At 44.4% G+C, this 25,596-nt stretch overlaps 1 protein-coding gene across 1 annotated transcript in view; it reads right to left on the bottom strand.

Annotated features, from left to right (window-relative positions):
- Window positions 1-24,145, bottom strand: part of Arhgef3 (Rho guanine nucleotide exchange factor 3) — a 169,693-nt gene extending 145,548 nt beyond the window's left edge. The window contains exon 1 of the mRNA XM_027389614.2: window positions 24,095-24,145. Coding sequence (XP_027245415.1) covers window positions 24,095-24,145 — 51 coding nt within the window. The remainder of the gene's footprint in view (window positions 1-24,094) is intronic.
- Window positions 24,146-25,596: the final 1,451 nt, after the last annotated feature.

Raw genomic sequence — 25,596 nt, forward strand, 5'->3', positions numbered from 1 at the left:
GCTTTAATTGTAAGTCAGAAGTAAAAACTCCACAAAGCATCATTTAGTCATTGTTCAACCACTTTATGTTTACTGAGCACATCTGTACCAACAGCTACTCCGGGTCCTGGAAACCGGCATGGGCAAGGCATACTCCCTGACTACTCACTGGGAGTAAAAAGAAGGTAAAAGGATTTCATATTGTGATCTCTACTGTGAATGAGTTGGGTAAGGCAGAGATCACATACTAGGTAATGTTTCTGATCTCTAGTGTTTGACTTTGTATGTATGTGCCTATGTACATACATGTGTGGAGGTCACATGTTGGGTGTCTTCTTCAATCTTTTTGTTTGTTTTTCGAGACAGGTTTTCTCTGTGTAGCTTTGGAGCCTATCCTGGCACTCGCTCTGGAGACCAGGCTGGCCTCGAACTCACAGAGATCCACCTGCCTCAGCCTCCCGAGTGCTGGGATTAAAGGCGTGCGCCACCAACGCCCGGCTTCTTCAATCATTTTTAATCTTAAAAGTTTAATATTTTTAATTATAGGAGGATATATGCATGTGAGTGCAGGTACCACAGTGGCCAGAGACAATGGATCTTTCTGGAGCTGAGGTTCTAGGAGGTTGTGAGACACCCAGCATGGGACCTGGGACCTCAACTTGGGACCTCTGCAAGAACAGTATATGATCATAACAACTGAACATCTCTGTGGACCTTTCACTGTTTGGTTGTTTGTTTGTTAAGACAGATACTCTCATGAACCTGGAACTTGCTGATTGGCTAGACTCACAAGCCAGCAAACTTTAGTTAGGAATCCTTCTGTCTCCACAACTCAGAACTGGGTGCTAAGACTGGGACTCAGGTCCCACTGCTTGCGCAGAGCCTAGTGTAGCACTGCTTGATTTCCGTAGCCTTGGGGCTTGTTCTCTTCACCAGCCTCCAACTCCAGAGAGACGCAGGTGGAAGGAGAGAAAGGACCATATGGGCAGCCACTCCAGCTAGTCATGAAGGTGTGCAGTGGAGCAGCTGCATGAATGCACTACAAACCCAACCAGGACCAGGAGTTTCTCAAGTACCAGGAAGCTAGGTTTATCATGTTCATGATCTATAAAACACCAGCAAAAGCCAAGCCACAGAGATACTGACAAGTAAGCTGAGAGACAGCTCCTGTAATGATCTAATCTGACCTATAACAAAGGTGACATTTCAACCTAGCAAACATTTACTGCATGCTTTTTACAGACAGAATTCTCTGTAGGATCTCATTTGAACCTGACAACCACACTATGAGGCAGGTGGGCACTAGAGAGCTCTCTATTCTGCAAGATGGTGATAGAAACTCTGAGAGGTCACAGACTTACAGGGTCTGGATCCAACCCAGGTCATGCTAAGCAGTTCCCATCTCTCACGCTGTCCTGTACCCAAACCTGGGATGGCACGAGTGACCTGCAGAGGAAGTGCACAGTGTGCAGCAGGTGAGGACTGCGGAGATAACCTTGGTGACTACTTGGTGTGGTAATATATTATTTATGGTTTAATAAAGCTTTCCTGAAGTATCAGAATACAAAGCCAGCCACACTAGTTAACTATAGAAGCTAGGCGGTCATGGTACACATCTTTTACCCCAGGACTCAGGAGACAGAAGTAGATAGATCTCTGTTAGTTCAAGGCCACACTGACTACATGAAATTGATCTAGGCTAAAAGAGAAATAGCTCACACAAAGGTCATCTCAGCACTTGGGATCTCATGCCTTTAATCCCGGGATTTGAGAAGTATAAAAGGAAGAAACACAGGGTCTCATTTGAGAATTAATCTCCAGCCACATTGAGGAAAGCATAGCATTCTGGGATTGCAGTCAGAAGCTTGGTGGTGAACAGTGCAGTTTGGAGATGCAAACAGAGGACACAATTGCCCCTTTGCTCTGAGCTTTAGTGGAGGTGAGAAATCTCCAGGTCTTGGTTATTTTGCTTCTCTAATCTTTCAGCTTGAGCCCCAACATCTGTCTCTAGGTTTTTATTAATCGTGTTACAACTTAGAGACCCTGGGACACTGTCCATTCTAAGCTCTTTCTGTGGTCCTTTCAGGTTTCAAGCACTATCTCTGCTGTCACTGCTTGCTATGGGATCACAGTCACTTTACTTGTATAGCTTATAGCCACAGACAAGTTAGGCAGGGGAGTGTCTGGGAAAGAAGGTTGTTGTGTGTACCGTATACTTACACACTTGCTCTGATGGATTTCCAGAGAATTTGAGGAACCAAGTTCCTAACCCTGTTATTTCTGTCAAGTATACTGAAGCAAAGACATTATCCACTTCCCTTTCAACTATAAGAAAGCCACTAGGGGAGGCCCAGTAACTGGACATCTGTTTCCAATTCCAGCACATAATTTTATGGGCTCCTCTCCAGCACCCTGGGCTGAGCAGATTAGTTAATGATTTCTGAATGGTGACTCAATGAACAAAGCAAAAGGAATGAATGAAGAAGACCTATGTTCTTTTTGTTTTGTTTTTTTTTTTTTTGTTTTGTTTTGTTTTTCGAGACAGGATTTCTCTGTGAAGCATTGGAGCCTATCCTGACACTCGCTCTGGAGACCAGGCTGGCCTCAAACTCACAGAGATCCGCCTGCCTCTGCCTCCCGAGTGCTGGAATTACAGGCATGCGCCACCAAGGCCCGGCGAAGACCTGTGTTCTTGAGGTAACACACCGCCCCTCCCACTAACCACCTAGCCCAAATCAAATCAAAACCCCAACACCAAGGCCACTGAAGGCTGGGTTCTTCAACCTCAAGCTTCTTACTGTTCAGATAAAAAGACAGCATTTCCCTTACCAGAAGGGGCATAGCTTTTCCTTAAAATTTTCAAAGCACAGTAAGTGCAGACCTTGGTACAAGTGGGGCATTGGTGAGCTCCATGCCTCCGCAGGAAGAAGGCTCTAATGTGCTCAACGAATGTCACATCTAGCCATAATGCTTGTCCGTGTCTGGTCCCTGAGCAAGAGGAAGATGTGATCTCTGTTCCTCCAAACCTTGCCGGTGGCTTCAAGGGGAAGGAAAGCAGCTGACTGCAAACCATAAGTGACCATAATGGGCACACCAGTGTTTCCAACTGGGGGTGAAAGTTGAAAGTGACAGAAAAAAACTGTGAGCCTATGGAGTATCTGATTTCTTAGTGCTTACAGTCCATAGGTTATAGTTTCTAGAAGCCTTTGGGTGCTGCAAAACCTTCTTTAAGTAGCAAAACACCATGAGGCCCCTGCCCGTGTGAACATGCTATAGAGCAGGACCTTTCGCACATCTAGCTGTAAGGTGTCATGGCAAGATGAGTAAACCTGGATGGACCTGGCAGCCTATATTGGGGACTTGTGACTATCACATCATCTCATAGCCTCTGCCATCACCTTTGCCCTTCATTTCCTGGACCTGTTTTATAATTACTGTCCCTCAGGCTGCTACAGGGATATCTCCTTTTAGGCTTGGCCACCTTCGGATGGCCCAAGGCAGACATCTAAATTCCTTTGGCAAATGGTTCAAGAACAACCTGTTTTTCTGGAGTTCTGTGGAAGGCTGATTATGAATAAGCACTGGTCCAACTGACTACTAGTGTATTCTCAAAGAGCCCATATGGACGATCCAAGCCTGAATGCATTATCCTCCCCTGTCCCAAATCTTGAACTGCTATGAGGCTGTGAGCCATAGCTGACAATGAGAATCACCAGGTATCTCAAACACAGAAGAGAAGGGAAACACTAGAACCAGGCACCTACTAGGAGCCAATGGCATGTCCCATTAGCTGTTTTCTCCCCTACTTTATAAACACTGTGGTATTAATTTCAAAAGACTGGGGTGCTGAAGTTGCTGAAGTCAGGGCTTCACTGTGTGCAGAACAGGAGGTGGATTTTCTTTTGGACCAACCACTTGTCTTTCTATCACACAGTGCTGATTTCTTCTCTTTGTCCTGTCTGCTAAAACATGTTTTCCTTTAGGTTAATAACTAAAAATAGCTTTAAAATGTGCTTACATACTTACTTAAAACAAGCCCGGCATGGGTATTCGTGCATGTAATCTTAGCACTTAGGAGGCAAAAGCAGGAGAATAGAGCAAGTGCATGGCCAAAAACATACAGTAAGTTCAAGGCCAGCCTGATCTATACAGCACACACCATGTTCAAGGCCAGCCTGGTCTACATAGCACACAGCAAGTTCAAGGTCAGCTTGGTCTACATAGCAGCCAAAAGTAGAAAGTCTCTATCTCAAGTAAGTAAGTGTATGAATTATATGTTCAATGGGTAAAAGTGCTTATGGCCAACCCTTAAGACCTGAGCTCAATCTCTGGGACCCATATGGTGGAAGGAGTGATTTGACTCTGACAAGTTGTCCTCTGACCTCCACTGATGCACTGTGGTCCATGCACACCATCCAAACACACACGCAGACACATAAAATAAATAAGTGTAAATTAAAAAAATAATAAACAATATTAATATGTCCATAGAAATTTACCTTGTATACCTTAAGGAAATTAAGGGCAGAAATTTGACAAACTTGAGTATAAAAATCCACCTCTGCCACTTGCTACTTGGTATGACTCTGAGTAACTTATTTTATTTCTTTATTTACTCAACCAATATTAATTGAGAATGTACTACTTTGTCAGGAAGGTCCCAGCTATGTGGGATATATCGGTGTCTATCAGCTTTAGTTTTTCCATCACAGGGATATTTTAAGAATTAAAGGGTGGGCTGGGTGGTGGTGGCTCACGCCTTTAATCCTCCTAGCACTTGGGAGGCAGAGGCTGGAGGATCCCTGTGAATGTGAGGCCAGCTTGGGTTTACAGAGCAAGTTCCAGGACAGCCAGGGCAGCTACACAGAGAAACCCAGTCTCAAAGAACAAACAAACAAAACAAAACAAAAAAGAATTAGAGTGTAAAATATTTAGGACAGAGCCAGGTATATAATAAGAGAGCTAGTTATTACTGTGGTTTATTGTCCCTGTCTCAGCTGGGATCATTACTTTGTGACCATTTGACTCTGAGAGGCACTCAGCATAGGTGTGAGAGTGGGGAGGCCTTCAGCATGACAGATACAGAGTCCTAGGTTGCAACCTAACTCTCCTAACCGCCCAGACTCCATGGAGTTGATCACAAGGCCTCTTGGATATCTTTAGTTGTGTTGGCAACTGGTCCTTCCCACTCCTTTCTCAGAGTAAATGGTGAATCTGACTTCGCTTTAAATGGCTGGGATTAAATTCATTAGCATCAAAACAGTCCTGTTATTTAATCACAGACTTTTCTATTAAATAAGTTGACCAGAACAGCAAAAACCCACTGATGGAGAAGGCGAAGTTCCTGACTGACAGCAAATGGTGCCTGATTAGTCGTTTATAATTACTCAATTTAAACCAGATCTCAAGGCTTTTTTGATTTATCTTCTCAATGGCAAACCAGCTTTGGTGGTCTGAGAGGCTTTGATGCTATGTTTTTCATCTGGGACTTCTTTCAGGGGAGATCAGCAAAAGGGTTCTGTGTGCTTGCCTTCAGTTGACTTCACCAACTCGTGTTTGAGCATAAAAACATCCCTCATTTTGTTTTCACCCAAAGGTAAGAGGATCGAGGGGAGACCCTATTCCATTTAACAAGAGACTATTTTTTCCTTCTCCCCAGTTTTCAGACACCCTCCCTTTTCTGGCATCCTAGAACCCAGGTCCTTTCCTCCCACTCTAGACTCTTATTTGATGCTAACAATCTGATGCTCACATGGTACCCTCTGAGCTACTGGTCCATCCATATATTCTAACTTACCCGCCCAGACAGCACTGATGACAGCTTAGGGGTGCCTGGCAGGCCATTACAGGCAGAAATGGGGCATTTGCTTCTTATTTTGCCATATATCTGCCATGGAGCCTTAGGAAATCACTCATGTCACCTGTCTGTGCCTCTCATCTGTAACCACAGTGAAAATTTTCTAGAACTGACATTATCTATTATCAGTATTATCTATTATCAGTAGTAAGACCACTGGCAGCAGTAATAGTGAGTGAAGACACCAGACTAAAACTCAAAGAGAAAATATCAAAAAAATGTTGAAAATGCCAGAAAATACAGAAATCTTGCCCCAGATCTGTCTCTGTCCAGGTCGGGGTGTAAGGTAGGAGGAAGGGTTTGTATCCACCAAGATTTTCAACAATGAGCTGTGACAAGAAGCACAAAATTGAGTTAGCCAGGACTTCTTCCCCGGCTTTCTAAATTAGGATTAGTTTTTTCCACTGCCTCACAGTTGCCAGGGATTAGATTAATAATTAGATTAACTGCAACCCTTAATTCATCACACTGTTACCACCAGTCATCTCCAGGCTGTTCATCTGGTTTTTTTTTTTCCTCAGCAATATTAACACTTGACGCTATGGTGTACCAGGCAAGCATTCTATGCTACTCTCAGACTCCCTTCGGTTTCTTGGTTTTTAAACACTTTAAAAAATTGTTCTTAAAATTATTCACTAAGAAGCCAATAAGATGACGGCTCACTTTCCACAGAACCTAAGGACCTGACATCCATCCCAGGGACCTACATGGTGGAAGAAGAGAACTGACTCTCACAAGTTGTCCTCTGACCTCTACACACATTCCATGGAGCATACAGCAAGCACACCCAATAAATAAAGTATAAACAAAAACTTCTAATTCTTCACTGATAGAGTCATTTGAAATTTTATTAGTAGAAATTAATTCTCAAACACACACATACAGAGAGGGGGGTCTAGGAAATGTTTAAATTGCTGCTTAATTTCCAGATAAGCACCTCATGTAGCCAATGGCAGACTATCCAACTATATAACTCAGCTATAGACATGGTTATTCACAGTAGTATGGGCAACTGAGTAGACAATGAGAGTCCTTGGGTCTGTCCTAAGCTATTTAAAAATGCTGTTGCCCCTCCTGGGCTGGTGACACTTTGTCCACCATAGTTCCCTGTGGATTGATGAATTGCCAACTGGCAAATCTTTAGCCACAGGACACAGGCTTCCTACCACCACTGGTGTCTGAAACCTGGGTTCCTTGGGGCAACAGGCCCCACAAAGTAGAGGTGAGGAATGCCATAGGAATTAATGCATGGTGCTTTCTAAGCTGCATTGGAGATGAGGACATAGCAAAAAGTATGGGCCTGGAGTGTGGCTCGTGATACAGCATGCCCGAGGCCCTGGTTTGATTCCTAGCACTAATAAGCAAACAAGTATCCTTGCTGGCACACTAGGTGTCATCAACTATGCTGTAACTCCCAAACTAAGAGGCTGAAGTTGGTTTCTTTACAGAATATTTGGCCACTTATGTAGCTCCTTCCTTCCCCTCTGTATTAGTTACTTTTCTTGTTGTTGTTTGTGATAAAACTCCCAAGGAAAGAAATTTATGGAAGGGAGGGTTTGTTTTGGTTCACAATTTGAGGATTCAGTCCATCATAGTGGGGGGAAAATGGCAACAGAAGACTGAGGTGGCTGGTCACACTGCATCCATATCTAGGACCCAAGCCCAAGTCAAGATGCTGCCCACATTTTTAGGGTGGGTCTCCCATCCCAATTAAATCCCTCAGACTCACTCAGAGATTTGTTCTTATGGTGATTCTAAATCCTAATTGAGTTGATAATCAGGATTAACTGTCTTGCCCTTTCTCCTTCCCTTTGCCGAGCCAGAAGGGTCTACCAAGAGCCAGGCATGGTAGCGCACACCTTTAATTCCAGCACTTGGAAGGCAGAAGAAGGTAGAGCTCTGTGAGTTCAAAGCCAGACTAGTTCTACATAGAAATTTTCAGGCCTGCAAAGGCATGGGTTGTGGAATAGAAATCCACTAGGGGAGGGGGGACAGGGGAGCAGGGTGTGCTTGCCTGGCATGCATAAGTCCCTAGGTTCAAAACCCAGGACTGCAGAAACCAGGTATGATAGTACACAAATTCAGGTACATAGTCAATTCAAGGTCAGGCTGTGAGACCCCCCACCCCCACCCCACCAAAGGAGAGAGATCCATTGTGCTGACATTGGTGTAGCATAACCTGGGCCACAGTTCTAAGCCAGCCTGGGCTATACCATTTCAAACAAATTGCACTATAGTTTGGGTGCTTCCCGTGTATTACATATCAGGTTTAAAGAGCTCAAGTGATTCAAGTAGGGTGGCTCTGTAGATAGTTGCACAAAGCAAGAGTTTCAGACCAGATCCAACTACTTGAATAGTGGGATATACTGATGAACCACATGCCCATACTTCAGATTTCCATAGGCCAGAAAACAACTGAGAATTATGGCATAGCCTTTACTCTCTGATGGACTGGAGTTGGTTGACAAAGGAGGGACAAGTCTGACAAAGAGTCCCAGCCTGTGACATGCGCTGGAATCTTCTGGTTATATTTTACCACATCTTTCTGAAAGCATTTAGCTGATGCATTTACAGTGATGTGCATACTATCCAGCACACACCATGTGCTCAATAAAGTATTTGTTAAATGAGTGAATTATAATAGCGAAATCTGTTTACTCGTGCCTCTTGCTTATCTTGAATTTCTTTTTGTGAATTTGCTTTTCTTTCTTTTCCATTTTTCATTTTTTGATTTCATTTTATATTCCAACCAAGGTTCTCTTTCCCACCCCTCCTCCCAACCCTCCTTCCCCCTAGCCCACCCCAAGTCCACTCCTCCTCACGGGTAAGGGCTCCCATGAGGAGTCAACATAGTCTGGCACAATAGGTTGGGACAGGGCCTGGCCCATCTCCCATGCATTAAGACTGAGCATGGCATCCCACGATAGGGAATGGGCTCCAACAAGCTAGCTCATGTAGCAGGTTTGTATCATGGTCCTACTGCCAGGGGCCCCTCTGATAGTCCAAGCTTCACAACTGTCTCCCACATATGGAGGGCCTAGTTCGGTCTCCTGCAGTCTCCACAGTTGTATGTCTAGAGTCCATGAGTTTCCATGAGCTTGGTTTAGCTGTCTCTGTAGATTTCTCCATTATGATCTTGACCTCCCTTGCTCACATGATCTCTCCATCCTCTCTTCCTCTCTGGATCCCCGGAGCTCGGCCTGGTTCTTGGTTATGGATCTCTGCATCTAGTTCCATCAATTACTGGATAAGGGCCCTATGATGATAGTTGGGGTAGTGAATCTGTTTTTTATTTATGTGTGTGTATATGTATGGGTTTTCAGGTATGCACATGCCATGGAACACATGTAGAAGTCAGAGCACAACTTTGTTGGGAGTTGGTCCTCTCCTCTACTTTGTTTTTGAAGCAGTGTCTCTCTTGCTTTTTCACTGTGCTGCACAGTCCAGGTTAGCTGTCCCAGGAGCTTCCAACTGATTCTTCTGTCTCTGCCTTGCATCTTCGGAGGAGTGTGCCACATCTGGCTTTTTATGTGAGTCATTGGGCTTGTGTGGCAAGCAATTTTACCCACTGACCCATATCCCTGGCCCCTCATCTTGGGTTTCTATTATCAAAATTCAGGAATATTATGGGCCCTGAAATTTTAAAATGGTACCTTGGCACCAGAATGTCTTGGCATTTAACCTCCCTAAAGAGAAATCATACAGCTTTGTAACTGGCATTTTGTGGGCATGTGGATTCATCTTCCAGAGACTTTCTATGCAAAAAAAGAATCCTAACCTTAGAAAAACATTGATTTCTCAGAGAATGAGTCAGACAGTGAATAAGCATGATTTGGTTTTGCACACTCTAGGCCTTGGTTTCATACCTGAGGATGAAACAGACTGGAGTGGACTTCAGAGCAAAGCACCAGGATTAGAAAGTGAGGCACAGGGTAACGTTGTTCTCTGATGCCACTAGACTCAACTTTCGATTTTTATGAAATCTTGCCAGGACATGACAGGGCCACTGAAGAACAATACCCTGAGTAGCTACATGACCCTTGTGTTTAGAGACCCTTTTCCATCCCTCCTGGAGTTTATGGGCCTGGTGAGTCCTTCCTCTACCTTCAGCCACAGGGACAGAATGACAGTGCCCCGAATCACAGCTAACAGCCTTCCAAACATGGTATCATGAGTAATAACTGGCTGCCACACTATTGTTCTCACTGCTTCTCTCAGACCGGCAAGCAATACTCTCCAGCGAGGCACTGCCATGCTGTAGACTGCTGGCCCTTGTGGAGCCGGCTCTAGCCAGGTTGGTGCCCAGGGACCCAGAGTGGGGCCTCTGCCTCAGCACAGCCCAGGGCTGCCCCTGAAGCTCCAGCTGCCTCCAAGGATCTTGTTGGCAAGTAAGCTCTCTGCCCCTGCCACACACTCCAGTCCCACACTCCTACTCGCTTGCTATGCATAGTCCAGACTGGGATGGAATTTATGAGTGACTCTGCTGGTTCAGTCTCGAGTGCTGGCATTACAAGGGGACAGCGTCACATCTGGATGAATCCATTGTTCCGATGAGAAGGGTACTGATTATTACAGTAACTTTCCTTACAGCTTTCTTCCATACTGACTAAGAGGAAGACCATCAAAGGTAAACTGTCAGTCTTGTATGAACTGCCCGGTCTTTGTTGTTTGCTTTGTAAGACACATACTTCTGATCAAAAAAATACTTGTCTTTGTCTCAGGTGTAAGGAATTATGTCCCTACTAAAATCTGACTGCATGGTGTAAAGGTGTCTGGGATGACCCAGGCCTTAGGGGACTGCAAGGAGCTCTGAATCAAAGAAACTTAGAGACAGGAAGGCTTTATTGGGCTTACACTTCCAGGTCACAGTCCATCATTGAGGGAGATCAGGAAGGAATTCAAGGCAGAAACATGGTGACAGGAATCATGAGAGAATGCTGCCTGTTGGCTCCCTCACTGTTTATGCTTAGCTGGCTTCCATACACAGATTAAGACCACCTGCCTAAAGATGGTGCTGCTGCCAGTGCTCTGGGCCCTCCTAATCAAGACAATCTCCCCGAGGCATGCTCACGGGCATTCCTGTCTGATGACTCCAGGCTGTGTCAAGTTAACAATGAAAGCTAATTAGGATAACTGGTATCTTTATTTGGGACTCCTGTAAAACAGATCCTGGGGTAAAACAGAGGACTAAGCTATCTGCTTGGAAGGGTTCCTTGGAAGAGCTGGTGAACATGGAAGTGAGATGGCAGAAAGGAGGGAAAGCGAGTGTAGCCAGTAGGTTACAGCCATGTCTAGCCAGAGTCTCAGTCACTGGGAGCACCTGAAAGAGTTTATAAAATAGGGTTCATAAGTCTCCACTAGGAGTGAGGAGATAGGTTTGCCAAACAAAATTCCTCCTTTCGCTGACAGGGAGCATTCCTTGGGATGTCAGCCACCTTGGATGGCAACTCTCTTAAATAGGACACAGGAAGTGACAACAGGAACAGGAGACACTGAAGAAGGTATCAGAAGTGGTATATGCCACATGGTTGATGCCTCTGCAGGTGAGTTTTGTTCACTGTAAGCTCAGGGAGCTGGACCAGATGACCTCTGACATTTCCTTGACATCTTACAATAACTCAGAACCTGCTACACTGTCCTTCGCTCAGCATACAACTGCATAAGAACAAAGTCACTGTGTCTTCAACTCATTGCCATCCTGAATCCATCCAGGAGGCTAGCTCACTCTAATGTTTACCAACCTGTCTCCCCTCTGGGCACAGAGAGTCTCAGACCACAGCAGCAGGCTGAAGTTTAATAACATTGTTTGGAAATATTTATTTATCTTAATAGGTACCTTCTATTTATGGCAAGCATACTGAACTTTTGTTTATCTTAGTAATATAAACTTTCAATTGACAAATATCAGGGTAGTCCTTATGGTTGTTTTGTAGAAAATCATTTTGCGCATCTCAATGTTAAGGTGATTCACTTTCATGGCTCTAGCAAGGTTTTGTAAGTTACCAAAGTAACTTACAACTGGTAACTGTCCCATGCATTTTGCCACTCATGACAAGCACAGATGTGCACCTCCTTCTGGCTTTCTCCCCTGGGATGGATGAATAGGGCCTCCTCTTTTTCCTTGTCTGCCCAGTCATGGATTAAAAATGAAATTCCTATCTAATAGGCCTAACTTTAGCCACAGGAAATGGGAGTGCTTGGGAGACCCGAAGCATTAGCCATGCTTTGTTTGAGGATGGACACTTTATCTTCCCTCAACCTTCTTCCTTCTCCCTGCGGAGGGGGCAGGGTGGCTAGCTCGGCCGAGCTAGTGGGGAGCCAGGACCGCTGCTCTGCTTCCTGGCTGGATTCATGGGATACTCCCAACTGGCTCACAATGTTATGTACAGTCAAAAACGAAGCAATGCCCACATTTTTGATGGGTGCTTCGATGATAAGGAACTTCCAAATGAGAAGTCTAAAGACCTTCTGTGTTGTAATCATCTAGACACCCTGATGACACATAGGAGATGCTTTTTCAAAGAGACAATTCAACTTCCATCTAGATATTTTTCCAGCTTTATTGTAACACAACTTTTTGAAGCCTGTGCTATTGATTTTTAGCAGACGTTTTCCAAGTCATAATGATGTTATCTTTTTCTTGCCTGATGCATAAATTGTAAAATAAACCAATTAGAGAACAATTATGATCTATTTTTAAGGCTGGCACCCTTAAAAATATAACATTAGCCAGTTTGCTTTCCCTCTGGATCAGTTTCTCCATCAATAAGTTCAGGGAGCTGAGCCAGATGGCCTCTAACATTTCTTTCTCATATGATAACATGTGGCTAAGGACACTGCTAGCCCGAGGAAGAAAGTGGCAATGAGAAAGAAAGATTGGAAAACACTTTGAAGAAAAGTCAGAGGTTCTCCACTTGAGTCAGAATTGTAGATTATAGTAACCCTTCTACAGAGAGAGAGAGAGAGAGAGAGAGAGAGAATGTGTGTTCATGTGCACTGAGCAGAACACAAAAATGTACATCTGTTTATAGTAGATATGGGAAAGAGGCTGTGTATCCCCTTGCAGTCACACCCACAGGCTTTCATGTGGAGGTTGGAAACTTCCACTACCTGCTTGTGTCAGTAAAGAGACAAAAGATGCTTCGGGCATGATGGGCTCTGAATTTGCCAGGAGCAGAGCAAAGTGAAAACATGGAACCTCGGGCCAAAAGCAATGATGTTTCAAGACAGCTAAAGTAAAGCAAATAGCCTTCCTGGGAGGAGGACCCAGTGAGATTACACTGGTTGCAGGTTGGTGACAATGACCCTGCCTTCAGATTCACAGAAGCCTCAGAGCCTCAGACTGGGCCTTTTTCCCAAACCCCAGTCATGTCAGGCATAGACAATGCATGACTTTTTTTCTTCAGCAAGGGCACCTAAGACCAGCTCATGTGGAAATTTCTATCCAAGAGAAATAATATCTCAACAATTTTTTATTCCTTCCTCATCTAGGGAACCAAAATAGAAAACCTATTTCTTTGTGTGTGTACTAGTGTGAGCATGTGCACGCACGCACACATACACACACACACACACACACACACACACACACACACACACACACACACACACACACACACACAGGACCAGAGATTGTGGGGCCACACTCAGCTTCCAGTCAAGCTGCAGATGTGTGGCCAGCTGCTCAGCATCCTACCTTCAGAGACACATGCTACAGTTAGTCTTGCCTACAGTCACTCAGAGACCCACCCACAATGTGTTTAAAAGATAAGACTAGAAAAGCAGATATGTCTATCAGTGGGAAGTAGTGTGCAGGACAGTACCTTCTCACACACAACCACACCAACTCACGTGACTGTACGTTGTCATGTACACTACACATCACCTCCAGCACTGCCGGCTCATGTCACCAACCTGATTCATGTGGAAGGGTTGAGTCCACAGTGACCCAAATAGAACACACACACACACACACACACACACACACACACACACACACACACACACACAGCTTCCCTGCTTCTGAACCAGAGATCTTGATTTTTTTTTTGACTCGTGACCTCTTTATACTTTTAAAACTTACTGAGAGCCCCCAGTGAACTTTTGTTTATGTAGATAACACCATCCATGGTTTTAGCATGAAAAAATAAACACTCAGTAGTTTAGTGACAGAGCCCTTGACTCACTTCCACGAAGCTCTAGGTTCCACCTAGCACTGAATGAAACTGGGCAGTGCTGTAATCCCAGTACTTAGAAAGTGAAACAGAAGGACCAGACAGTCAAAGCCATCAGCAGTGACATTGGGGACTTTGTCACTGGAGGTCAACCAGAGACACCTGAGACCCTGTCTCTATGAAAAAGAAAATCTTAGGCACTCAAAAAGTATCCATTCTTCCAATGAATGGGGTGTTGGACCTGTTTATCTAACACACATTTGAACAGAATTTAACTGCATCTTCCTTGTTCTGTGTTTAACCAACTCTCCTTTCTGCCCTGCTGGCCTGTTGGAAGAAGCTGGATTTGAAGACCTGCTCTTGGGTTCATTTACTGGGGCATTCCATTCAGGCCAATACACAGGAAGCCTGCTTTCTAGTCAACCCTATGTTACTTCCCTCTATAGCTTGGCAGTCCCTAGGGGTCCTAAAGTCAGAGTTTCTGACTGTTCTGCAGAGCTGTCATTCACACAAATATAATCATGTTGCTTCCACTTCCTTCAAACCATCTATGGCTCAAAGACTTCAACCTGCCATCTATCCAATCAGATTTGTGTCTAACATCTGTTACTGTCCTGTTTTACATACTGAGCTTTCTGTCACCACTGGGTGCCTACAGTACCACCTATCACAAATCACCAAACCTATTACACACTCACGCCTTAGCCTCAGGCCTTCCTCCTGCCAGGCCATCTGTACAACTTTTATGACTCAGTCTGAGGGTGTCCTCATCTAGAAACTCTCCTGATTCACCCTCCAAGTGTTCTCTTTTTATTATTTTTTTTAGATATTTATTTTTTAAATAGGCAATACAAATGCATAGGGGTGTGGGACACTTTTGTTAATCATTGAGGATTTCCCTCTGCCCCAGGGGAAAGGGTGAGACAGGGTTTCATGTGGCCCAGACTGGCCTTGAACTCTTGATTTTCCTGCCTCTGTCTCTGGGATTACACATGTGAGCCACTGTACTTGGGATTAAGTTGTGAGAGGCATAGCATACAATGACAGGCACACCTTTTCCCTACTCCAGCCATCTCCTCCTCTTCTGGGAGACAACCTCTGCAATGAGTTCCTTCCAGACTAATTCTTCCAGAGCTGTCTCAACATAAAGAAGCAAGCATTTCACCCAAATGGTGGTAACCTTCTACTGTATCTTGACAGCCTCCCATGCCACCAAACCATCAAGCCAACACAAATGGCTTCATCTCTTCAGTAGCTGCAAAGTCTTACTTTCTTTTTCTTTCTTTCTTTCTTTCTTTCTTTCTTTCTTTCTTTCTTTTTTGGGGGGGTGGGGCTTTGGTTTTGGTTTTTCAAGACAGGGTTTCTCTGTGTATCCTTGGATGCCCTGGAACTTGCTCTATAGACCAGGCTGGTGTCAAACTCAGAGACCCACCTTCCTCTGCCTCCTGAGTGCTGGGTTTAAAGGCATGCTCCATCACACCCTGCCCAACAAAGCATATTTTTTAATGCATTTACTTATTGAAGTCTGCATTAGCTAGCATTTCTGTGGTACAGGAAATGTTCCACACAAATCAGTCTATGTGCAGGAGAGAATGCAGGGGTAATATCCAGGCATGTGAAGCTAAGTGATTATTCATGCTACCAGAGTGTACTAAAGAGCCCACTGCAATTTATACTCCCACTGACCAAGCGTGGACCAGTCTGCTACCCTTACCAATGGTGTCATCTATCTTTAAAATCCCACCAAGGCTCAAAGTGAGAAATGATAGTTTGGTCAGGTTTAAATTGACATTTTTCTGAGATCAAACCTCTAGAGTTGTGGTGTATGATGTAGTAGCCAGGAACTATATGCATCTATTTAAATTTACATTTTAATTCAGTAAAATAAAGAGAAAAAAATGAGCTGAGTGCCTTGGCTGCACTAGCCAATTTCAAGTAGTGCCACCTGTGGCCACTGCCCTCCATCCAAGACAGGGCAGGTTCTCCAAGTGGTATTATTAATAATAAATATAATAGACCTGAATTGGCCACTGTGACCCATATGCAGTGACCAGACATTTAAAATGTAGCTGGCCTCAGTTGACCTGTATATTTGAATATATATATATATATATATATATATATATATATATATATAGTGTGTGTGTGTGTGTGTGTGTGTGTGTGTGTGTGTGTGTGTGCAATTAAAACCAAATGCTACTAATTAGGTATTGAGCTAATATTATGATACCTTTTTTTAACCTGGCTACTAGGGCATGTAGAATTATACATGTCATTTGTGCGGTTTCTATGGGGCAGTGCTGTGCCACAGTGCACAGCATACCCAGAGACAGGCGTTTTCCTGGCACGATTACATTCTCATAGGAATAACTGCAATCCATGTAATGGTGAAGTAAAACAGACCTTTCCAATCCTCTTCTTCTATGCCCTGCCTTGTCCCATGCAGACAGGCTGAGCAAGGGAAAAAAAGAGAGGGCCACAAGGATTCTGCTGGCCAAGAACCAGCCTGCCAGGAGCCAGCCACAGGCAGGAAGTGGTGGCATTGCTGACCCCCCAGGAGGGGCTAATTTCCTGGTGGCTGCGGAAACAATCCTCCAGAAAACAAAGTGCCTTCCAAAAGAACACAAGAATGGCTTCAAATAAGACTTCCAGGACTCTGCAGGGTCCAGTTCTTCCCTGCTCCGTCCCATCTCCACCTTCACCCTATGGCTTCAACATAGGTCCCCAACTCAGCCGGCTCTGTGTGAAGCTCTAGGTTAGGACAGAGGGACATGTGAATAGGGGAGACCAGAGAAAGAGGAGACATGGCTCTACCTTAATCATCTCACAACATGATGGTTGTGGTGGTTGAGAGATGTGACATGTTTCAGTCATCTGTGTCTTGGACTTGGGAAATGAAAGGACAAGAAAACTCAGTTTTGGAGCATTTGGCCCATGAAGTTGATAGTACAGGACAAGCACTATATTCTAAAAGGATAGTAAGGTCTAACACCATGGGCCGGCAAAATGGCTCAGAAAGTTAATTCTTGCCGCCAAGCCTTGGCAACCTGAATTCAAGCTCCAGAACCCACATGGTGGAAGGCGAGAACAAATTCCCCAAAGTTGCCCTCTGATGTATATACCATGGTATATACGGTACATGTATATACATACACACATACACTTTCAATCTAATCTCATTTGAGCATAAACCACCTGATTGGGAAAAACATTAATAGTAATAATAATTATTATTATATTTATTATTAATAATAGTAATTATTATTATTACCATCATCATCTTTTGCCTTTGGGCAAGGGAAGTAACCTATCTGGGTCTCTGCTGTGTAATTAATCAAATAAGATTTGGTAGGATGAGTTTTTCCCTATCTCTTTCAGTGGGTAGGGACCATAACCATATAAATGAAGTCTCATCAACCCTCTTCATCCTCACTGCCTGCCTCATTTGGAGAACACGGTTAATATAAGTTCAACTCTGACATCAGCATTGATTCATAAAGCACCTTCTCTTCCACCGGACAGGATTTTTCAGAGACAGAAGGAAAGAGAGTCACTGAACAGAACTCTTCCTTCAGGGGGGAAATGCTCATAATTATGTGCAATTTTCTGTGGAAAATACCCCAGGGTGCATGAGGACTCATGAGGAGGGAGGGCTAGTGATTCAGAGAGACTATGGCAGGCCAAGTACCATGTGGGAACTTGAAAAGTTAGCACCCAGAATAGCCTGGGAGTTCCGTACCCGAGTTGTCCAGGAGCAAAAGCCTTCGGTTAGATGTCCTCCTCATCTGCATCATTTACTCTAACCCCAATACAGCAGAAGGCTGTACACAGAGATCAATAAATGTAGGCTCAGCAATGATATCTGTGACCCCTTAGCATGGGCCTGTGACTTCCTCTGGCCAATATAATGTGGGTGGAAGTGACAATTTCAGGCTTGCACAACGTGATGGCCAGTTTTAATCATTGACTTGACATAATCTAGAATAACCTGAGAAGGGAGTCTCAGCAAAAGATTGTCTAAATCTAGTTGACCTGTGGCAAGTCTATGGAGATTGTCTAGATTACAGTAACAGGTGGGAAGTCCCAGCCCAATGCGGGTGGCACTATTCCCTAGGCTTGGGTCCAGGACTGTATTAAAAAGGAGAAAGTAAGGTGATTGTAAGCATGTATGCATTTTCTATGTGTTTTTGGCTGTGGATGGGACTAGCTGTTTCAAGTCCCTGCCACCTTTATTTCCCTGCAGTGATGGACCATAGCCTGAACAGTGAGCAAAAATGAACCCTCTCTCCCCATGTTGCTTTCATCAGGGTATTTTGTCACAGCAATTGGAAAGGAAAGCAGGATATAACCTAGAAGATATGGTGCATCTCTGCTTGCTCCTCTGGACAAGAGAAGAACCCACGTGTGAACACGCATGGAGCACGCTCCTAGCCAGCCTGCCCATCAGGAGGAGAATAAAGTTTGTGTCTGTCTGCCTCAAAGTTTGGGGATGGCTGTTACTCAGCATAAACTGAATGAGGCAGTCCCCTTCACACCGAGAGTAACCCTGACCTCTCTCACCATCTCACAAAGGCGTGGTTTAGAAACTGGGTCATGTTGTGGTTTTCTTGTCCCTTCCTCTCTAGGCTGGTAATGGGTCATGCAAAAAAGACAGCAGGGGCCACAAAGATTGACATTTCATCTGAACGCCTGGCACAGAAACAAGAACCAATTTTGGGGGGTAGGAGTGGGGGCAGATTAGAATTGGGGTGACTGTTCATTGCCATGAAGCACCAGGGTCAGCAATTAGTCAATTTCAGGGGGACAGGTGGGGATATACCACAGCAGGACTAGTGGTGAAGAGGTGAGGAGATGAGCCAGGCATGAGATGACCACACTAGGGATGAAGAGAAGCCAGAAAATGGATGAAGCAAATCAGAAAGCAGGTGGGCAGAGAAGCAGCCAGAGTCTGTTTCCTGAACTCTTCCCTACATCAGAGAGCAAGCTGGACCTCAGACATTGTGAGGTCTGTGAAGGACACAGACCCCAGTGTGTTGTAGAATCACCATAGACAGGATGGAGTATGCCCATCTCTATTTATCATAACATTTCTTAGCAAAGAAAGGGCCAAACTGTGGTTCAGGACCCTTAAGTCATACAATGAAGCTAAGGTTTAAGAAGAAGAAAAAACACAATACACAAGACAAATAACACAATACAAAAAACACCAAAGGCAAAAAAGAAAAAAAAAATTAAATGACAACTTAAAGAACAGTGTGTAAAAAAAAAAATAACAGTCCAGCTGGTGTTCAGATGTGACAAATGAGGATGAATTTGGAAGGACATGGGGCCATTTCAAGTTTCTCTTTCCTCCAAATCACAGCCACTGGTCATAGTTCCGAGCATTATTAGTGTGTGAAAGGTTTCAGACTGACTTTATCAACTTTGTATAGGCCTGATTCTCATCCCCATTCTGCAGGTGAGGAAGCTGAGGCCCAGAGAGGTAAGAAACTTGCACAGTCACTGTGTAAGGAGAAGTGTGGTCAAGGTGTCCACTCCAGGATCCAGATTCTTTATTAGTTGTTAATTTTTAAAAAATTTATGTATATATGTGTTTTGCCTACATATATTCCCATACATGGCATGTGTGTAATGTCTGTGGAGCCTAGAAAAGTGGAGTTACAGATGGTTGTGAGCCACCATGTGGGTGTGAGACCAGGTCTTCTAGAAGAGCAGCCAGTGCTATTAATTGTTGAGCCATCCCTGCTGCTCCCAGGGGCCAGATCCTTAAAAGCTGTGTTTCTATTGCCTTAAGAGGAGAGGTGGAAGCCAGGAAAGTTAGCAACACCCAATGTTAACTGCAGAGCCTGAAACTTGATCACTCCCAAACTCCTTACTCTTTCCTGCTAGAATAGAAGGAATGAGAGAAGAAATGAGATAGGTGGGACCTGGGGTGTGGGTGGGGGGTGAGCACAACAAGACTGGCAGGAAAGAGATGGGAAAACGAGCTAGACAGCTTGCTGAGGCAGGCCCGCTGGGGAAGCAGAGAAGCCAGAACATGGACAAAGTTATTTAGAAATCAGGATGGACAGAGTGAGGGATCACAGCCAAAGCCTGCTTCCTGAGCACTTCCTGAGAGAGCTGCCCACCCAGCCGGCACCGCAACCTGTTTCCCTAAATGACATCCATACCATCTATATTTAGGTCCCAGAGCCACCCATTGTTTCTGTCCAGTAGGCAGTGGTGGTCACCACCCTGACTTTGTCCCTTGTGAGTCACACATTTGAGTGTTCTATGGGGAAGGCTCCCTCAGAACCAGCTCTGAATGTCCTTCCCCTCCTGTGGCTCCCATGTCCAGTCCTTGGAAGGCTAGAAGATGGGTTTTAAATGAAGTTCTTGCATGGAATATACTGCCTCGCTCCCTCCACAAAATCAAAAAGCCAAGATCACATTTACCTCACTAAAGGTTTAGGGCCTTTAGAGCCCTGTTGCTGCCAAGTCCTTGAATACTAAGTTTTCCTTTCTCTGGCAGTATCGCTTCTCGGCCTCTTAGCAAAGATCCAGTATAAAACCACTTACTTCTCTCATAGCCATCCACACATGCTCAAGTTAGTACAACATGGGACCTGGTGACATCTGCTGAATGCTGGCCTTGAGTGGCACCACCATGAGCTATTTCAATTGTTTCTCAGGACAACCCAAGAAAGCGGGCAGCATTGTTTTCATTTCACAGCAGAGAACTCAGGGGTCAGGTCAGGGGAGGCATCATGGCACACCTTCTGTTGCACAGTAGGAAGGCAAAGCTGGAACTCAAGCCCGAACCTGTCTGGCTCCAGAGCCCATGCCCTGAACCTTCCCACCCCACTGGCTCTCCACAGACACAGAACTACTTTGACCAGGTCTAAGACGAACTGACTACCTCTTGAAAGGGTTCGGGAAGCAGCGTCAAAGGGTTTCTCCCTTCCACAACCACAACTTCTCCAGAGCCTTTTCTGGAGACTCTAAGAGACAAGAAATCAAAATTTACTACATAGTATTTCCAAGACCAGTCAGCTATCCTATCACAATTTGATCACTTGTGAACTGAGACAGACATAAAAGCCAGAGTTTACTTTGATACGACATATCTGTGTGCCTCAGACTCATATCAGAGCTGAAATGAGTTTGGAGACAATGATATTTGAGAGGTAGGGAAACTAAGGCCCAGAGAAAGTGACTTGTCATGAATGTTCTTACTCATGTAATTGAACCACAGCAAACCACCAAAATGGACAAGTTGACAAAGCACTTGAGTGCAAGTCCTTCAGACACTATACATGGTAGGAGACCTGGGCAGGGCCCCAGCTTTAAAGTCACCACATCCTGCCTAATGGCTAAGGATGTCATTTCTGCATCCATTCTGCCTCCATCTGAAACCTGATCCACTCACCCACTAACAGACTTTGGGAAAATTAACTTCCCTAAACCTCAGTTTTCCCCATCTGGAAAATGGAAATAAAGTAGCCAATTCCTATAGTAATATCATTGTTAATATCATTTATATGAGATAATTTTAAATGCCAATTTCCATGCTCAAAGGCTCAAAATTTATTCTTCATTAAGCAAGCAAATAGCTGGTGTAGTGATTTGAAGGAGAGAATGAAATTACTCAAATCACAAGACAGGATTTAAAAAAAAAGGTTTGTATAGGATCAGTAGAATTAAAAGGAAACCATAAAATTGGAGAAAATATTAACGTATCATACACACACACACACACACACACACACACACACACACGGATAAATATCCTGAATACAAGGAGAATTTTTGAACTCTGCAACAAAAATCAAACAACATGATCAAAAAATGGTCACAGGACTTGAGATGTTTCTCCACAGATGTACTAATGGCCAACAATATATATGAAAACATCCACACCACCAGCATTAGATAAACACAAATAGAAATACGTAAAAAGCATAAAAACAGAAAATAGTAAGTGTTGGCAAGGATATAGAGAAACTGGGATCCTTGTGTGATTCAGGCAAAATGCAGAATAGCACAGATGCTGTGGAAACTGTACAATAGCTCCTGAAACACAATTCTACTTTGGAGTGTAGACCCTTAGAAAGTGAAAGCAGGGTTTCAAAGACATGTTTGTACATCTGAGTTTGTAACAGCATTGTTCAAAATGTTAAAGCATGTAAGCAACCCAGGGCTAGTAAGGTATGGATGGGTGAGCAAAATGTGGCACATACACAAAACAGAATACTATACAGCCTCAAGGGAGAAAATTCTGAAACATGTTACATCATGGGTAAGCCCTGAGGACATTATGTGAAACAATCCAGTTACAGAAAGACAAATCCTGTTTGACTAGAAATGCAAATGCTTAGAACAGTCAAAATCACAGAGAGATGGCTCGGGTGATAACGTGCATGCTGTTCAAGAATGTGGGTCTGAGTCTGGGTCCCCATCACCCCCATGATGCTGGGCATGGTGGTACCCAGGCCTATAATCACAGAGCTGGGAAAGCATGGACTGCAGGATCCCTGGAGTTTGCTGGCAGTCAGTCTGCTCAGATTAGCCAACTACAGCTCTGCAAGAGACCATGTCTCACAAGAGATAGTAGAGGATCAGTGAGATGACTCAGAGGGCAAAGGTGCTTGCAGTACAAGCCTGAGGACCTGAGTTTGATCCCCTGAATCCACAAAAAGATAGGAGAGAACAAACTCCATAGAGTGGTCCTCCAGCCTCCACATGTGAGCTATGCAAGTATGCCTACACATACACCATGTATACACACACAACAATAATGAACACAAATTTTAAAAATTAGTGAGGTGGTAATTGAGGAGGACACCTAATGTTGACCTCTGGCCTACACAAACAAATGCACACACACTCACACACATTCACACAAACACATACTCATACACACATACACATTCGCCCACTCACACACAAGCACACAGGAGAGACAGGAAGTAGAATGGCAGGTGCCATCTACCAGGGGGTAGCGGACAGGAGAACTGCTCAATGGACCCAGTTCTACTTTCACAGGATGAGATGAGATCTGGAGATGGATGGTAGCAATAGGCATACAGCATTATGAATATATTTAATATCACTGAACTTTACATATTTAAAATGTTTACAGTGGCAAATCAAATGCTGCATGAATTTTACCACAATAAAACAATAAAAACATACAAACAAACAAAAAACCTGTGCCTGTAATAATCTTGTATAGGAATTGGAATCAGGATTGCAATAATTAGTCAGGGTATGTAATTCTGATGAGATGGGATTTGCCTTTAAAAGATAGTTTTGGCTTCTCTAAAACATCAACACATACCCCAAACAAAATAAACTAAAGAGACAGGAGAGTAAGCTTTGGGACACTGAACCATTCTTCAACTTAGAAACAAACTGTTTTCAGCTGCTCATTTCCAAACAACCTATGCCAAGTTCTAGCACACAGAGGGAGAACCTGGAATCCTCACTGGTGCCAGTCTGGTCTCATCTGTCCAGTGACGAGCATCCTCTAAATATGACAGGACCTTAGGGAAATCAACAAAAGAGTAGCTTTGAACTTAGTGAGCTTCCAAACTAAGTTCAGCCACTCTAAACCCAAAGAAGAGAAGGTGAACTTGAAATCCACCTTGAGATGCAGACATCAGAGGAGAAAGTAGTTTGTCCTTTTCTCTGCATCTTTTTCTTCCCATTAATTGATGTGGGTCTCTTGTAAAAAGATCAAAATACTGGCATGGTAGAACAGAGAGTGACCAGCCCTCCACTTGCTCTCCTCCAATCACAGCTGCTGAAGAGGTGGGGACAGTGATTCCTGCTACCTGGTTCACCATTGCATACACACGCGGCAACCGCTGTCCTAACCACCCCACACAACTTCTTCCTGACCAAACCTAGAGAGGCAGGAACCTGGCTCCATCATCCAGGGTCTTTGTGTTCTTTTGTTGTTGTTTGCTTTTTAATCGCAGCTCACTGCACAACAACTTGGATCATGAAAAGACTACCCACACCTCAGGTTCTGGCACCCAGTGGAAGCATGGATGAGAGCTGAGAGCACCCATCCTCAGCTCGGGAACAATGGGGAACTTACCTGTGCACGGAGAAAGAAGCAGCACCACACCATGGGGCGCTCCGACCTCATCCACCCTGTCGCCCTGGCTGCTAACTGCAGCAGAGCCCTGTGGACAGGACTCGCTGGGCTGTGTGAGCATGGTTTCCCTGAGGGAACTCCTCCCCGCCACTTGAGTTGCATGACAGGAAGTGACAGGGGCCATCCGTTACAAGTGTCAGAAGCTGAGAGCACCAGCCTAGGGCTCCCTGCCTCTAGTAGTTTCCTTGCCTTGCTGCTACAGCTGCTCTTTCGAGCAGTCTTGGCTTTGACATTCAAAGACGCACCAATCTCTAGTGTCTGTTAGAAGCAAGCCATGAGGGATGCCCCAGCAGCCCCTGGGATGTGCTGCCTGCCATGCAGAGCTCTATATATGTAAACACTGGAGTGAAATAGAGAAACAAGGAGGAATCACTAGGAGGGATACCAGAAGGCCAGCTTTAGGTACAGACAATCAATAGTCCCCTTGAACTTCACGCCCTGTCTAAGACACAGAGCACACACAGAGCCACGATTTAAAAGTAACCACACACCCATCCGTTGCTTTCTTTTTACTTGGGCAAATCTGGCATCTTCCCTTCAGTGCCTTTTAAAAAGAGCTGCTTCTGGAGGCCCTCCTTTTGGTGTTTTGTCCAGGATCACAGGGGCTTCCTGCTCTTCTCATGGTTATTATGGAATTAAGTCTTGGGGCTGGCATTTCTCATTGTATAAACCAAAGGTCTCTTTGGAATGCACACCCATCCTCTGCCTCATAAAATCTAGACTCCCTTAGGTAAAACAGACAGTATCACTATGGCCTACATGGTCTGGAAGAGCACAGTAAAACAGCACAGCCACTCTCTGTACAGTGTTGTAGGTCTCAAGCTCAAGGAGACCTCACTCCAGTAGAGTTCTCAGTTATTTTTTAAGGTCCCCAAGAGGGCAGAATTTATTTGTAAAAATCTTCTTAAATGTAATGTTTAGTTACAAAGATGTACACCATGGTTCAGGTGACCAGCATAGAGAGCCAGTTTATTTGGACAAGGCACTGATTAACAGAAGGAGACACAGTCCAAGGCTTAACTTCAGGGATTATAAGAAAGGCTGCCAGGAAAACACAAGCACACATTCGTGTTCGTGTACGTGCGTGCGCGCACACACACACATACACACACACACACACACACACACACACACACACACACACACACACACACACACACTGAAGAGGGAGCTCAGAATAAACTAAACCCAAAAAAAGGAATTTCAATGGGGACAAAATTTAAGAACTCTCAGTGCAAGGGACAAAGGCATCTAGGAAAGGTACTGGACGAAAACCAGGCCACACCAGGGAAGTGTGGAACCCCAAGATGCTTGGAAAGTGATACAAACACTTAGACATGTCCAGAGGCGGCTTGGATGGGCTCTCCTCATACTTCAGAGAGGATGAGCAGGTGTACTTGTTTGAAGAAAGAAGAAGTGAAATCACTGTCAAAGTGCTCCTG

The sequence above is a fragment of the Cricetulus griseus genome (genome assembly GCF_003668045.3).
Source record: "Cricetulus griseus strain 17A/GY chromosome 1 unlocalized genomic scaffold, alternate assembly CriGri-PICRH-1.0 chr1_1, whole genome shotgun sequence".
Classification (NCBI taxonomy): domain Eukaryota; kingdom Metazoa; phylum Chordata; class Mammalia; order Rodentia; family Cricetidae; genus Cricetulus; species Cricetulus griseus.